Source organism: Anguilla anguilla, chromosome 4 (genome assembly GCF_013347855.1).
Source record: "Anguilla anguilla isolate fAngAng1 chromosome 4, fAngAng1.pri, whole genome shotgun sequence".
In the NCBI taxonomy this organism is placed as follows: domain Eukaryota; kingdom Metazoa; phylum Chordata; class Actinopteri; order Anguilliformes; family Anguillidae; genus Anguilla; species Anguilla anguilla.
Genome location: NC_049204.1, coordinates 19,316,815 through 19,333,845, shown reverse-complemented (window position 1 = coordinate 19,333,845; position 17,031 = coordinate 19,316,815). Strand labels below are relative to the sequence as shown.

General features: G+C 39.0%; 1 protein-coding gene across 2 annotated transcripts in view; it reads left to right on the top strand.

Moving 5' to 3' along the window:
• The window catches only part of gnal (guanine nucleotide binding protein (G protein), alpha activating activity polypeptide, olfactory type), a 65,583-nt gene that overhangs the window by 37,771 nt on the left and 10,781 nt on the right, over nucleotides 1-17,031 (top strand). For both annotated transcript variants that reach the window (XM_035415735.1, XM_035415736.1), the window contains exons 6-11: nucleotides 10,658-10,712; nucleotides 10,985-11,058; nucleotides 11,519-11,577; nucleotides 11,972-12,092; nucleotides 12,518-12,648; nucleotides 12,953-13,020. In XM_035415735.1, coding sequence (XP_035271626.1) covers nucleotides 10,658-10,712; nucleotides 10,985-11,058; nucleotides 11,519-11,577; nucleotides 11,972-12,092; nucleotides 12,518-12,648; nucleotides 12,953-13,020 — 508 coding nt within the window. The remainder of the gene's footprint in view (nucleotides 1-10,657; nucleotides 10,713-10,984; nucleotides 11,059-11,518; nucleotides 11,578-11,971; nucleotides 12,093-12,517; nucleotides 12,649-12,952; nucleotides 13,021-17,031) is intronic.

Below are 17,031 nucleotides of genomic sequence, written 5' to 3'. Positions count from 1 at the left end.
CTGGATTTGAACCTGCAACACTGAATCCAAGCTTAGTTTCCTAGTCTGTGCAATTTATGATGGTGCTGTGCTTTTGTGGAAATGAAGAACATTGCCATATCAGATATGAGAATACCTCAAAGTCTTTGCTGTTGATTGGTTGTTCATATATCATTCTGTCTGTTATGTCCATATCTAAACCTTTCAAATACATGGAAGCAATTATTTTTATTCACAATTATTATTTTCAAGTTCACTGAACTCAACAAACTGTTTGAGGAGGACAAAACAAAAACACTTGCATTAACTTATGAAAAAGAGGTTAAGGAATTCAGTCCTATGTTTGCCAAAACTGAACTGAGAAAACTGTCTTCTGAATCTTCTCTATAAACATCTCTAAATCTTAACTGTATCCAGCTGAAACTCAGTGTGAAACTGCACATACATTGAGACAAGCATGACTTCAACACTCTATAGTAAGTTTAAATACAGTGTATCTCAGCTGACTGTTTTGAGTAAAGAAGGATGTTACTTATCTCTGTGGTATGTTGCTTGAGATAAAGTAGTATTATCCTTCCCCCTTTCCCAGACCTCCTCATTCCATCAAATTATGGTTTTAAAATATCTGAACATTGTAGTAGTCACCAACCCCCAACAATGTGCTTTGAATACCAGCCTTGTGGCACCACTGATATACGATGTGCTAGATCAGCTATGCATGATGTTTCTGGTAAAAACCCTAATATAGGCCCGTGTGATTGGAGTATAAAGGGAGCAGTATTTCAAGAACAGCATCATTATCTGTGTAAAATCAGGTCCTGGTCACGGGAATCTTGTTGTTCTGTGTGCTAGTTACTGTGTCTGGTGGTTGCTTCGAGCTTGTTTAATTGGTGTTTGTTATACTGTCTGCATGGCAGATTTGAACAAGGTGTAATGCTGGTTACAGCTACTTTTAGTTAGTTAAGGTTTAAAAGAAAAAATCAGATTTATTATTCTTTTTTCTCAAATATTTCATGAAGTAGATGTAAAAGCGTGTGATTATTTTTATCAACCTCAACAATTTAATTCCAGAGCAAGGTTTAAAAGCAAGCCATATATTTGTTTGTGGGTGTGCGGTTTTACAAACTATTAAGTTAAGTTACAGCCCACTTTGAAGTAAAGTAATGGAATTCTACATACAGACAGTTAGTGAAATGTACAGGGAAATTTTTATTTCAGTTAAAAAAACATTTTTATTCAGTCAAAAATATAAACTTTAATGCCATTCCCATTCTGTTGCAGCAAGCATTTTGGTGCAAGTACGGCCTATACATTGGTGACATTTTCTGTTGTTTAATGTGGTCTGACTGGATATCACCAGTCTGGTAAGTCGTTAAGAATAACAGGGAAGTGGTTAAGTTAGCTCAGAAACCATTGGCACGAAATCTTATGGCAGGCTGCTTTGCTCAAGGCAATAGTCGCATATGAAAGTAATTGACCATGTAAACAGAGGGTGCCAAGCTCTTTTTTTAACAGCCATGTCACACTGCTGCCTGCAGTTAGTGAAGTCAAAAGGCATATTTATGCCAACCTATTTTATCTTAACAGTTGTGTTGATCAGTTTATAATTTAACCAAAACGGGTTTTTATTTAGAACAAAAATAGATCATTACGTTTTGATGGAATGACATTGTGTTTTTCTGAAGTACAGAATCACACCCAGCTAGCAAGCAAGTTGAAACACATTAAGTAGTCAGTGTGGATACACATGAACAAAGAATAAGTGTATTTGTTTTGCATTTGTAAATGCAGTGCTATACTGAATAAATAAGGATCAAGAGCAGGGCTTTGACATTAACAAGTAGCGTGTAACTTCATCACTCTTACTAGCCACTTTGGCGGGTGATGTTTTGGTAGTATTTTCTATGAATAAATATTATTACAAAACGCATCTGAAATAAGTCAATTTCAGGTGATGCTACTTGATACTACAACTCCCATGAGCACTGGGTGCACACTGTCATCCCATTGGCCCATCCAGTTCACCCTCTCACATCTTGCCCTATGACAGTGGTTTCTCAGTCCTGGAGTATCCCTGTGTATATTGGTTTTTGTTCCTACCACAATGCAATCCCAGAATTTCAGCAAGTTGTTAATTTCTCTTAATTTGGTGCTTTTCATTTTTAGTGTGATTATTTACCATTTTAAATTGCATTATGTCACAAATAGCTGTGTGTGACATGAATAATACAATTCCCATGTTCATGTTGTGCTTATTGTGCTACATTGCAAAAAGTTACATAAAAAGATACATTATTTTTAACTGATCAAATTAAAGACTGAGGTGAATCAGTAGGCTTCTAATTAGTCAAAGTGTGGACACCTGGCCACTAAAACCATCTGGAAGATAATGAAGAATTCAAAGACAAAGAAAATGATAATGAGCCAAACCTGCATTGCGTTAATAGATTTCAGGAAACAAGTGTTCAGCTACATGTTCAGGAGCCTATTGGTTAACCCCAGTCTTTAAATTGGTCCTAAAAGTTTAGTTCCTCTTGTATGTAATTGTTTGCAATATAGCACAATAAGTACAATAGGGACATGGTAGCTTAAGTGGGTAAATAATCCCTCTAAACATGAGACCAACCTAATAAAGAAAAATGTATAACTTGTTAAACCAGCAGTTATGGCCAGTGACTTTGGAAGACCACTAGCCACAGTGGCTGGTGAGCCAAAAAATTATTTGTCAAGCCCTGCTCAAGAGGCTTTGGTGTACATAACACGTATAGGCACGACTTTTTAACACTGCATTATGTATAAAAACTAGTCGATCAAGCCCATTGTGCAAGCAAAGAAATAGTAGTCATATGAATGTGGGATGAACCGTGTCCTGCACGTACTGGGACTGCCCAAAGTAGTTGTTTTCCGTCAATTAAAAAATCTGCGATGCGTAAAAATAATTACCAGCTGTCGTAGGGAACAGTCATCGTACCAGGACGGATGGATGGAGGAAATGGGATCGCCGTGTTTCGTCTGACGATATTGTGGCAACAATGCCCAGTTACTCGCACTACGGTGCAAAACGCGCAAACTTTGTCTTCAGAGAGCACTAACTATTGTTATTTTACTTAAAATTGCCAATTTTTACTTACAGTGAACTCCTTTAATCAACCCACACAAGACATAGCCTACTTATTTGCATCAGATATTAGATTGTTTTTCTTTATCCATCTTTATCCATGGCTAGGTGCTAGATTATATCATCAATACTTTGGCAATTTATTTTATGACTGTCTGACATTGCAATCAAAATATTTTTTGACGTTTTGGGTGGTGTTTATGAATTTTACTGCTCAATGCGAAAATATCCATAAAATAGGCTACTCTGCATCATTTTACAACTGCTGGAATTTTTGTTGTCTATCATCAAACTTTTAAGAACAGTTTATACGGATTCATGTTGTATTAATGCTGTTGCATTATGTGTATTGAAATTCATGTTTAGTATTCAGGACAAATACAAACTTCAAATCCCTTTTGAGATTTTTAACTGTTCACCATCAGTAAATTTAATGATAGAATTAATAGGAATTTTACACTTTTCAGTACCAAATACAAATGGAGTGCATATAAAAATGCTGAAAAGCAAATCAGTCAACTTAGGGAAAAGCCTCACTTTACTGTGAGACTGTGTCTGAATTCTGCAGCACCATCCGAGAGGTGTTTGTCATGTGACCCTCCGGCTGCATAAAGTAAAGAATGCATCAGTGTGGCTTGCAGGGTAGGCCCTATACCGAAAAGGTACTGTGCAATCGTACGGTGCACATAATGTCCAATCAGTGCTGTAAGCTTCGATGATTTGACAGTTTGACAAACATCTGACAGTTGTTCTCTGGAAATTGGCATTCCTGAACCCATCCATCATTTGTAGACACAGTGCATAATAAATGTGTCTGGACTGATTGACTGCAGGGGTATGAACAGTTTGGTTTTGCGTCAGCTTAATTTGTTTCTCAATTAATTTCAGTAACCATTTATTAATTTTATTAATTGTTAAATTTTCTCCGCATGTAAGGCATACTCTGTAGGCAGCAGTGCATCTATAAGAAACCAGTAAGGCTTCTTAACCTTGAAAGACTTGGGTTCGAACCATGTTTCTGTACCACACGTAAAAGAGCAGAGCCTCACATTTATCACATTTAGAAGTATAATATGGATTTAAAGTTAGACTAAGCCAACCAGCAAGTGCTTTGCAACTGTTGCAAAGTTGTTTATTTGTTCGGGAGAGGTCTTCTGAAAAACGTGTAGTCACCCGCTGCTTAACACAAAGCATTCCATCAGCTGAGCTCAAACATTACTGCACTGTGAGTGGAGCCAGTGCTGCAGGCTGGCCGCACACACCAAAAAGGCCAGAGCAGCCATTGATGAGTGATGATGCGGGGAGGGCCCAGCCAACCAAGACCCGCCCTCTTTGGCCGATGCAATGATCAGTTATGTGTTGCTCAGCTGGAATCACACAACGGACATTTTAAGCAAGTCACTGAGCTTATAAACAAGGGCCTCGATTGCCTCAGTTGCATCAGTCAGGAGGTCTTACAGTTTATTGTATGATTTATTTACTTATTTCAGTTTTTCTGCTGCAAAATTCAACTGGTTCATTTGTTATGTTTCACAGTCTTTCATTTAAATTAGCTACGTGATGAAAACTTTGTCTAAAAAGGTTAGCAAGTTTGATTTGTTTTATACTTCAGTCCTAATTGGTTTGTGGTATTACAATGCAGCATGAATTACTCTCTTGGAGGATATGCCCACACTTACGCACACATTCACCAACACACACCACACACAGAATATGGCAGATTTATTGATTAGAACATATTTTTAAATGTGTGTTGCACTGTGGTCTCTTCTGGGAAATCTTGTTTTCCTGGCATGGTGTACCATACACAGGCTCTCCTTTGATATTAGCATTACTGATTCATCTCCCCAAGAGCTCTTTCTCCTGAGCGAAGCCCAAGACCTGGCATGGGTGTAAATTGTGCCACAACATCTCTTAATTTTTGAGTCTTTAAGACAAGTCACCGGCATCATCTTATATGAAACAAATAGATAATGTTCATATGAAATTAATAGGAAACAGGATGGAGTCTTAAGTGCTCTTCATCCTATGTTTGATGATGAGAATAAGCCATTCAGCCTGTTTAAACTCGTGAATTTCCTGTGTTTCCACCTGGTATGTGAGAATAGGCCATTGTCTAACACACATAGGCTGGGATTTACATATCTATCTCATTAGAATTCTGTTCAATTAACCCTTTTAAGAAATACTGTCTGGATTCCAAACAGTTAGATGTCAGCATTGACTTTCCACTGCCTCTTATTTTCATAGGGAAATTTAGAGGCTGATAGTGCATATCCAACCCTTTGTTGTGTGCCCGAGTGGACTTCACGGTTTAAATAGTTTGCATTTTTACCAGTCCGGTGAATACTTAGCAGTTGTTTTTTTCCTTCTCTGCCTCTTCTCTTGTTTCATCAACAACATCAACATTATCATGTTTATGGATCTTTTATACTTCCTCCCAGGTACACATATGAGGAGGGTTATTTGTTTTGAAGTCAGCCAACACTGATGTCAGTCAGTAGTTTTGCGTGACAGTTGCTATAGATGGTTTTATTGAACCTTTCAAGACAATGTAAGGTACAACGATTGTGGTGTTATACTGGACGAAGCTGCAAACCTGGCACAGTGGCGGTACCGGTGTGTTTCACAGCTGTAGCCGTGTGCCAGCCAAAACATATTTACTGTAAGCAAAAACCAAAAGAAAAAGGAATTTAAGCAGAATTACCGTGGGATTGTGCTGCCGCCGTTCGTCACTCTCCCCCCTCTGCGGGGCTCCCCATCCCCCCGCCCCCCCCCCGGAGCTTATGTAAACTAGCTGTGGAGTCAGGGCAAGCTGCGCTATTTTTAGCCGCAGCACTGCAGAGCAGAAACTGGCTGAGGATCACGTGTGCCAGGGCTTGAATCAAAGGGAGTATCCCGGCAATGCGTTGTAAACAAAAGGAAGGTCATCAGCAGAGAGGCGAGGCTAAAAAAAAAAAAAAAAAAAAGCAAGTTGCTGGTCTGCTCTCCAGAGCTGGTGCTGTCTGCCCACACATAATGTCCACTCCTTTTTTTTTGTACATACACACACACGTACGCACTTGCTCACTAGATCTCACAAGCAATACATTATAGATCCAAATCCTCGTGAGATAGTTCAAATCCACAGCGTATACTAAATCATTACGTGTCCTCGTATGATTACCACGAGAGGTGCTTATTTTGGAAGCAAAGGCGCTCTCGTGTTTCCTCAGGGCATTGAAGGTGTAAGTGTGATCTAGCTGTGATCAGGGCGGCAGGCAGGCACAGCGGTCCCAGAGCCTCAGGTAGTGTGTGTTCTGGCTGAGGGAGTTTTGATGGCGGTGGAGAGGTGGCGGAGGCAGCCTGCGGTTGGAACAGACAGCTTGCCTCCGTCTGAGGCCTCCCTGGATTAGGCTACCGCCGTCTCTCCCCGTCACTCACGAGCACACTAGAGGGAGGTGGGGGGGGGGGGGGCATGAGCAGACAGGTGAGACTACAGGATGCAAGCAAGGAGATCAGAGAGGACAGTTTTTGTACATTCAGATAATTTCATGATTATTATCCATAATATCCTTGTATTCCCTCTTGCGTTCTATGAGATCTCCTTGTCAGGTGCTACTGAAGCTGACTTTGGATAGCTAGTGTTATTTTTCAGGCCTTGCAAGAACAACTTCCTTTTTTTGACTTCAGTAGTTTAGTACAGTGTTACAGTACAATGCAGTTCAGTACAGTCTCACACAGTATAGGTTTATTCATAGGTTCTTAGTTCATAAGAACCAACAAACCCACTCTAGGTTATTATTTTTATTTTCCCTTCTCTCATTGATCAGTTAATAGCTACTCATTTTGTTCTTTTGTTTGTTCTCTCTGTTGTTTTATTTTGTTGTTTGCTAGACTCGTTCATCTTTGACAGTTGCATTAAACCGATTCTTCGATCACATGACCCTTGCACATCATGTTCTGTGGCAAGACGTCTTCTTGTGTGATGTGGAGGGGTAAACTGGTTTTAGTCTTGATTGACATTTCCAATAGCGTCTGAACTTAATGATGTGATTGGGTGCAGAACTAATCATTATGGCTTTTGTATATGGTACATCCAGTTGTAATGCACATTCGCAGATTAATACGGCAATAAATGTCCAGGGTTGAGCTTTGTAGACCTGACCTGAGAAGGGGCCAAGCCGCGTGTCTGGGATCGCAGTGATGCAAGCGTGGGCAGACCAAGGGAAAGGAGTGGTATCAACCAACTGTCAAGGTTTCCATAGGAACCCAGCTGTAGCTGAAAAGCAGGCAGGGTCAGCAGAAGAGATCCCTATGCAGCAGAGAAGTGTGCCACCTGCAGGCTGCTACAGGAATGACAGTCAAGAGGGTCCTGGCAGGCACAGATAGAGTACTATTTTAGGCTTCTAATTTTATCCATTTTTCCCAGAGCTTGATTCTGCAGAAAAGCAGTTTTGTAGTTTACTAATTTGATCCCAAATAATCAACCAACAACACTCAGTTTTAAATAAATACTTAAAGAGTGGGGGGAAAAAAACTGCATAGCCTACAGATACTGTAAATCAGGGCTGCCCAACCCTGTTTCTGGAGATCTACCGTCCTGTAGGTATTGATGTAATTAGGCACACCAGATTCTAATGAGCAGATCTGTGAGATCACTAGCTGTTGAATGAGGTGTACTTTGTTAGGGTTGGACTGAAAACTTGCAGGACGGTAGATCTCCAGAAACAGGGTTGAGCAGCCTTGCTCTAAAATGTATTACAACTATACTGTACAAAAAACTGTATACCTCGGGTAAACTGTGTAATGGAGATGCATTTGTAATGAACAAAAATTAATGAATTTGCACAAAAATTATGTTTCTCAAACAAAAATTACACTCATAAAAAATACTAAAATGGGTTTATGGGGGTTATCATTTAAAAAGTGAAATTACTTTGTGTTATTGTAAATTAAACTCTTGTTGGTATTTTTAACTGGTGAAATGTAATGGATGCATTGTTTTTGAATTATATTTATTCTTACTCTATTTAGTATACAGTATATGTTGAGTTGATGTTTTGACTGGCAAACTACACAGTGTTTTGACTGTGAAATGATTCTCTGTGAGATAGCCGTAACTTCAAATTAGATTATAAAACTAGGGCTTTTTTTAGAACAAATTTCTAAAGCTTTGTCGTGTGTCTTCCCACATTTTTACATACTGTATTTATTCAGCAGTTAGGTCTGTTTACACATTTGTAGTTTGTGTAATCTTCGAGTGTGTTGCCTTTCTCAGAGTTAAATTTAGAAGTGCAGACTCTGTCTTACATCTGTGGATGGAAACAACTTTTTTAAATGTATTTCTTAATTTGACTACTGTCAGGAAGTTGCATACCATCTTCATATAAAAATATACTGCCAGAGATGGAAGATATGTGAAGTCTTTTCATATATTGTTATGTTACAAAGTGAGTCTGTATGTATTCATTTCTATTACACTTTATAACATGGCCCAAAGCAGATGTCATTCACGATGCTAACTATGATAATGCAGCTTGAAAGAACCAATTGTGTGACCTTAAACTACTTCCATAGTTGTAGGTTCCATAGCTTGAATCTTAAAGGGAGGGCCCATGGTCTGCTTCCTCTCCAGGGTACTCAGGACCTAGTACATGATTTCTGTTACTTTTTTCTTCCAAAGCAACACTCTTAAACTTCGCCCTCATAATTCAATTTGGTATCTAGTAGGATCTAGTACATGGTTTTTGTTCATTTCTTCTTGCAAAACAGCATCCTGAAACCTTAAATTTTGAGGATGCTGTTCACCTAGGCCTGTAATGCATAGGACAAGACATTGGTGATTCCCCTGACTGTCCCATAGCTGCTCACAATGCTCCCAATTGCAGCGAGTTTCATTGCTCCAGCAACCTTGCTCCAGAGCTTGCTAAGAATGCATGCCACTTCCTGTTGGCTTATTTATGATCTCTTCCCGAAACGTTGATGGTGATGCTCGCCGCAAATGTCTGGTTCGTTTGTGTGAATGCGGAAGGGTCTAAATTTGGAACCCCAAACGCGCTGCCAATGGCACTTCTGTCATAGCGTGCGGGGTAATTATAACCCTGATGTCTGCAGGGGGAAAAGACTATATATATGCCCCATTGTTACAAGCCACGGAGCAGAAGTTGGCATCGTGCGCGCAGAGCTGTTTGATTTACAGTAGCGCTGGCTTCACCCTGGCTGCTGTGTCCGGCTGTCTTCAGTCACTTTAGAAATGTTACCAGCCCTTGGAAAAACATTCTGTACATAAAAGACAACTCCAGTCTACCAGCGCGCATAATTCTGACTTTGATTTGGAGGGGAAAAAGCTGGCTTCCCTCTTGTACCTCTGCTGTGGTATTATCCTCTGGTACAGGGAGTGTGAGACTGGCCCTATTTTTAACTTGAAGTTCTGCCAGACGTGGCCGTGTCGTCCTCTTCTGGTGTCACGAACAAAAAGCACCAAGCGCCATCCTTGGAGAAAGAAAATACCCCCATGCTTAGTCGGCAGGAGATTAGAGGTCTTTCCAGTGTGGCCAACTGCAGTGAAGGGCTCTTCCTCTTTCCCGAGTGCATTCACTGTGGCTGGTTTCCCCTGCACGCCAGAACTCTCGCTGTCTTGGTCTTTGTCTTTGTGTTTACACTTCATCGTGGGTGTTCTTCATTGGTGGTTTGGCAGTTCAGCTTTGTACACATTGTGCTATCTCTTTTCCTCTTTTGTCTTCTAGTGTGGCACTTGTAAAGTTTGCCAGGACAGTACTTTCTTTTGGTTGCTAAATTTTCTGAACCAAAAAGAAAAACACAATTGGTTTATTTCTCATGTTATTTCTTAAGCAAAAAAATGGAATATTGTTCTGTAATGCTTATGGTGCATGGAAATTCATAATTGCTGTCAAATCAAATTTCAGGAAGAGCATTAACTTGCTACAGTGTACCTCTGTATGAGGCTGGGACCTGGGGCTTCCCCATAAACAAAATTAACTTGTTGTCTGAACTCACGCTACAGTGCCGTAATATAGCACTGCTTACTTTAACTGGTTTGGAGCAAATGTGAGGGTTTGGACCAGAGTGAGCACCAGGTGCTCAGGGGTGAACCTCCATGTCCAGTCAGACCACGGCAATCAGTCATTCAAGGGCAATGATGACGCTGCCAAAATGATCATTTACCTGCTACCTACAGTTTAATTAGAAGAGCTAACCTGTAGGCAGGCGATGTGCATGTGTAGTAATGTAAGTTTTCTGAGCAATCTTGATTGATTTATACTTGGCAGAGAGGAAATGCTGTCTTATGTAATTGCACGCAAAGATAATGCTATTGTCTGGCTTGCCTGCCCTCTGGTGGCAGAATCGTGCACATGCAGCAAGATGAACTGAAACTCTGTAAAAAATCTCCTGCAGGGGAGCTGGTTAGCTTGTGTGTGGCCCTTGTACCATTCCAAAAATATTGTATTCTAATCTGGTAATAAAAATAGGTCTTCTGAAGTTCAGCTGGCATCACTGTTCAAACTGATTACAAAATGCCTCATAATTTAATGCATTTTCTCCATTCCTTCCCTCCAGCTTTTTGGACAGAATTGACTTAGTAAGACAGAATGACTACACGCCAACAGACCAGGTAAGGTTCCCTGTAAAAACATGAATCAGGGCTTTGAATATTTACACAATAATACTCTAATTCCTTTATAATAGGAAATTAGTATAATATATAGTATAAATATATATATTATATATTATATATATATATATAAATATAGTATAATACCACACGTGTTATGCTCATTCTGCAGATGTAATGTTATAGTGTATAGTATTTTGTAAGATTTATTTTTGGTGATTATTTTGCCATGTTGATGGGTTTCTAATGAGTCAGTCTTCCCTTTCCTGTAGGACCTGCTTCGCTGCAGAGTGTTGACTTCAGGGATTTTTGAAACGCGTTTTCAAGTGGACAAAGTGAATTTTCAGTAAGTGCCTTTGCTGTAATTGTAATTGCTTCATGTGAACATTAAGCCTGGTGCTTGTTGTTTTTTCTAACTGGGGGATATAGTGCCAAATAAATTGTACGGTTGCTATTGAAGTCCTGAGAAATGGTCCCTTGCGACAGCCAGCGCAGGACCTACATTGTTTTTCATGACTTTTCTGGAGTACTTTATTCCACCCCAATACATTATTTTGGTTTGTTATTTCCTGTAATCAGAATGTTCATAGACTAACTGAAGCAAAGAGCACACATAAGTACTGCACTTCAGTTATGCCCCATGAATGTACTCCTCCCAGAGATTTACAGAATCTGCTAAGCAAGCATATCCACGAGGGGGAGTGTGGAGCGTGGGTTTTTAAAACGAAATTGAGGCAACTCAGGGATTATAATTCTCTCTTTCTCTCTCTCTCTCTCTCTCTCCCTCCCTCCCCCCCCTCTCTCAGTATGTTTGATGTTGGTGGCCAGAGGGATGAGAGGAAAAAGTGGATCCAGTGTTTTAATGGTGAGTTGTATTTCATGGGCCTATGCTGCATGGGTAATGAGCTGTATTTTATGCTCAGAAGATGGGCAGACTATTCTTTAATTAAAATGAAGTTGCTCTGAATTTTTAAACAAGTGATATTGTTTCCCAAAAAGATAGTTATAAAAAGTTTAAGTACTTTGTGCACCCTCCTTCCACCCACCCTCACAATGATAGCATTACTCGTGTGTGTCTTCTTTAGTGTTTTTTAAGCGTGGTGAATATATTGGGGGGAACTATAGTAGATGGTATTGCAGCTCACTTTTTGCATAAAATGCCTAAATTCACCATTTCCCTCCATACGTTGAGCCTGTGCGAGCACTGCTCTGATGCTCAGGAACTGCAGTTTCACCGGCGTTCGTATTTCTGTCCCTAGATGTCACGGCTATCATCTTTGTCGTTGCGAGCAGCAGCTACAACATGGTAATAAGGGAGGACAACGACACAAACAGGCTACGGGAAGCGCTGGACCTCTTCAGCAAAATCTGGAACAACAGGTTACTGTATCCTCCTTAGTTTATATCGTATCCATGTTATAACCTGCTTCGTAACTGTTGATTAAAAAACCGAATGTATATTCAATTGCAAGAACTGGCTGAAAAGAATTGCGGCTATTATTGTATACCTTTCTGTGCTGAGATGGAACCTGCCAGATTGAGAAAGACTGTTTGACCCGCTTAGCACCACATTTCAAATGTGCCATCCCTGCGTCACTGGCCTACATTGACAGAAACTCGGCGAGAGAACAGAACAACATGTACACTGCAGCAGATTCATTAGAGTTTCCTCCAATTACTATGGAACTGCTGGTATTACCACCTGTGGTAGATTCATTACCGTTTCCTCCAGTTACTGTGGTACTCCTAGCGAAACTTTCTGTGTTGCTCTCCGATGTTTGACCCAGTTCTTCCCACGTTTACAGGTTTTTACGGACCATTTCGGTCATCTTGTTCTTGAACAAGCAGGACATGCTGGCTGAGAAGGTGTTAGCAGGGAAATCCAAAATTGAAGACTACTTTCCTGAATATGCTCGTTACACCATACCAACTGAAGGTATGTATTAAATGTGTCTGAGAAACCTTGGTTTTGAAGTGTTATTGCACTTCTGCTCTGTGGAGAAATTGGAATAAATTATTCAAATTTATAGCCAAATACAAACTTACCTTTATTATGAAGTTGTTTATAACTTAACTACATGCATCCAACTGGCTTATAGCTTCTCTGCAGATGACAGCCACCATTTTGTTTATAATGTATACGCTGTGTAGACATGCCCTAAACTGGTTAATTGTACGTTCGCTTGTCTTCTGGTGTAGTTTAAATCAAAGTTTTCCTAAGCATCTTTCCTCTTGAATAGCAACTCCTGAGCCTGGAGAAGACCCAAAAGTGACAAGGGCAAAGTTTTTCATCAGAGATGAATTCCTTGTGAGTACTGCAGTGTATTTAAGTTATTCATAATCCTATAATTTGAGTTATAATATAAGCATGCCCAAATGTGAAAAACAAGTATGTGCTTTCTCTGATTGTACTGAATGCTCAGCCTATAATTGCCATGAAGGAGCAATCGAACCAAACCTGATTGTTTTCAGTAACCCAAAGTTGGTTTATTTGACTTGTGCTTTATCATGAAGTATAATTGAACTTAGCCTTGAGACAAGGAACATACGACTTACTAAAGTTCCTTCCATGTCTTTATTTTTAAAAGTCTTGTCTTCAGTTTTACTCACTAATGACAACAGATATACATTACATGATATAAATATGTGAAAGTATGGTATTAGAAATTTGCACTGTCCCATTTTAGAAAATAACCCTCCCAGTGTGGAATACTACACAGGGACACTGAGTAATCACCTTATACAGAAATAAAATATAAAAACGGGATTTCATGAGACTGCATAACAGACCGTAATCCTAAGGATTATTGTCCTTCAAATAATATTGGCCAGTGTTATGAGCATCTGTTTTGATATCTGTGTGCGTGCATGTGTGACTGTGTGCATGCAATGGGTGCACGCGTGCATGCATGTGTGCGTACTTGTGTGTGTGTTCTAACATATGTTTATGTTTTGAGATAATAACATATACAGTACAGCTTATGTATTAATGTACAGTTCTATATATGGAATGGCTTATGTATTAACTTATTGTACTGTACATGGAGCTTATGTATTAACTTCAGCACACTCCCATTTTAAGGCTGAAAGATTTTAAGGCTAAATGTACATGTAAAATCGGCCACAATCAAAGTAAGTAAAGCCGGACACCCACCGCACGCGTATTGACCGCGAGCGCACTACGCGCGTATTACGCGCGTAACTGAAGCGTAGTTGAAGTACTGTTATTACAACGGCAGCGGGCGACGTCCTCTCCACCAGATGCGAACGCGTCGCGAACCGGCTGCGAAGCTTGCGCGACACAAGCGAACTGAAGCGTAGTTTTTCGCTTCTGTTCTATTTTTTCGGCTTGTCGCGCGTCACGATGGCCTGTTTATACACAGAAATATGCTCTAAAATACTAGGTATACATGCTCTGATTTATATTTCATCCTTATTAGGCTACTGGGGGTGTGTCCATAGTTCCCTCCCAGATATTTTATAAGCAGCTAAAAAAAAATACAAGCCTTTTCGTTTTTGTATTGTCCTTGCAGAAAAAAAAACAAACAAACAAAAAAAAACTGGAACCTGGGGAAAAGGCAAAATTAGTTTCGCTATCTTATTTTGCCGGATGGGGTAAATTTGAAAATACACCACAGAAAGACGTAGCCTATTGAATGATGTAGACGTGAATGCACCGAGCAGCGGTTTGTTAGCTCGAGTGTTGGAAGGTAGTTTTTAACCAACCATTGCTCAGCCTATTTGACTTCTCCGATGTCTTCGTTCGCCGTGCTTTCAAAAAGGGCTTGTTAATAAAAATCTGATAATCCACAGAGCTTTAAAAAATCAGATTATTTAGTGGTCTTGCCGATGAAAATGCACCTATTTTATAAATTAAGTTGTAAGCAAGCCTTTATTGCACTTGTACTTCAAAGCTTCCAGTGTTCATGGCGTTGTGGTGTTCATATCCCTTCAAGATTAAACTGTTACGCTATCTTTTTGATGATTAGCTGATTTTACTAAATCTGATCCTATAAATGTTTTGACGTGAATGACAAGACAACACGGGAATTCCCAATGGTTGATTACGGATTATTATTTATTATTATTATTATTATTATTATTATTATTATTATTATTATTATTATTATCATTACATATTCTTCATGAAATTGGCACGCTTGTTAACCAAGCAAATAAATTAAATGGGTTTTCAGGTGTTTTCAATGGTACCAATGGCTTCAAATTAGAGTTAAGGGCTCAAATTATGGTTCAGCTAGGGTTAGGGTTAGGAAAACGGTAAGTCTGAGGGTTGAGGCAAGTTTACGGTTGTGTTCAGCAGCTTGAAGAAAGGTTGGGACATAAGTTTTATTGATTTTGAATGAAGCAAAAAAAATGTCTAGTAGCATGTCTGCCCATGACCATACAAAATGTCTAATACATGCATGTTTTTCTTAGGGAGAACATTTTTCTTTTTTAAATGGCCTCATACATATGATTTTGCATTTAAATTATAGTATTCATGATATTTACCTTGTTTTCCATCCATTTTAAATGGGTTTTCAGGTGTTTTCAATGGTACCAATGGCTTCAAATTAGAGTTAAGGGCTCAAATTAGGGTTCAGCTAGGGTTAGGGTTAGGAAAACCGTAAGTCTGAGGGTTGAGGCAAGTTTACGGTTGTGTTCAGCAGCTTGAGGAAAGGTTGGGACATGAGTTTTATTGAATTTGAATGAAGCAAAAAAAATGTCTAGTAGCATGTGTACCCATGACCATACAAAATGTCTAATACATGCATGTTTTTCTTAGGGAGAACATTTTTCTTTTTTAAATGACCTCATACATATGATTTTGCATTTAAATTATAGTATTCATGATATTTACCTTGTTTTCCATCCATTTTAAATGGGTTTTCAGGTGTTTTCAATGGTACCAATGGCTTCAAATTAGAGTTAAGGGCTCAAATTAGGGTTCAGCTAGGGTTAGGGTTAGGAAAACGGTAAGTCTGAGGGTTGAGGCAAGTTTACGGTTGTGTTCAGCAGCTTGAAGAAAGGTTGGGACATGAGTTTTATTGATTTTGAATGAAGCAAAAAAAAATGTCTAGTAGCATGTGTACCCATGACCATACAAAATGTCTAATACATGCATGTTTTTCTTAGGGAGAACATTTTTCTTTTTTAAATGGCCTCATACATATGATTTTGCATTTAAATTATAGTATTCATGATATTTACCTTGTTTTCCATCCATTTTAAATGGGTTTTCAGGTGTTTTCAATGGTACCAATGGCTTCAAATTAGAGTTAAGGGCTCAAATTAGGGTTCAGCTAGGGTTAGGGTTAGGAAAACGGTAAGTCTGAGGGTTGAGGCAAGTTTACGGTTGTGTTCAGCAGCTTGAGGAAAGGTTGGGACATGAGTTTTATTGAATTTGAATGAAGCAAAAAAAATGTCTAGTAGCATGTGTACCCATGACCATACAAAATGTCTAATACATGCATGTTTTTCTTAGGGAGAACATTTTTCTTTTTTAAATGACCTCATACATATGATTTTGCATTTAAATTATAGTATTCATGATATTTACCTTGTTTTCCATCCATTTTAAATGGGTTTTCAGGTGTTTTCAATGGTACCAATGGCTTCAAATTAGAGTTAAGGGCTCAAATTAGGGTTCAGCTTGTGTTTGGGTTAGGAAAACGGTAAGTCTGAGGGTTGAGGCAAGTTTACGGTTGTGTTCAGCAGCTTGAAGAAAGGTTGGGACATGAGTTTTATTGATTTTGAATGAAGCAAAAAAAAATGTCTAGTAGCATGTGTACCCATGACCATACAAAATGTCTAATACATGCATGTTTTTCTTAGGGAGAACATTTTTCTTTTTTAAATGGCCTCATACATATGATTTTGCATTTAAATTATAGTATTCATGATATTTACCTTGTTTTCCATCCATTTTAAATGGGTTTTCAGGTGTTTTCAATGGTACCAATGGCTTCAAATTAGAGTTAAGGGCTCAAATTAGGGTTCAGCTAGGGTTAGGGTTAAGAAAACGGTAAGTCTGAGGGTTGAGGCAAGTTTACGGTTGTGTTCAGCAGCTTGAAGAAAGGTTGGGACATGAGTTTTATTGATTTTGAATGAAGCAAAAAAAATGTCTAGTAGCATGTGTACCCATGACCATACAAAATGCCTAATACATGCATGTTTTTCTTAGGGAGAACATTTTTCTTTTTTAAATGGCCTCATACATATGATTTTGCATTTAAATTATAGTATTTATGATATTTACCTTGTTTCCCATCCATTTTAAATGGGTTTTCAGGTGTTTTCAATGGTACCAATGGCTTCA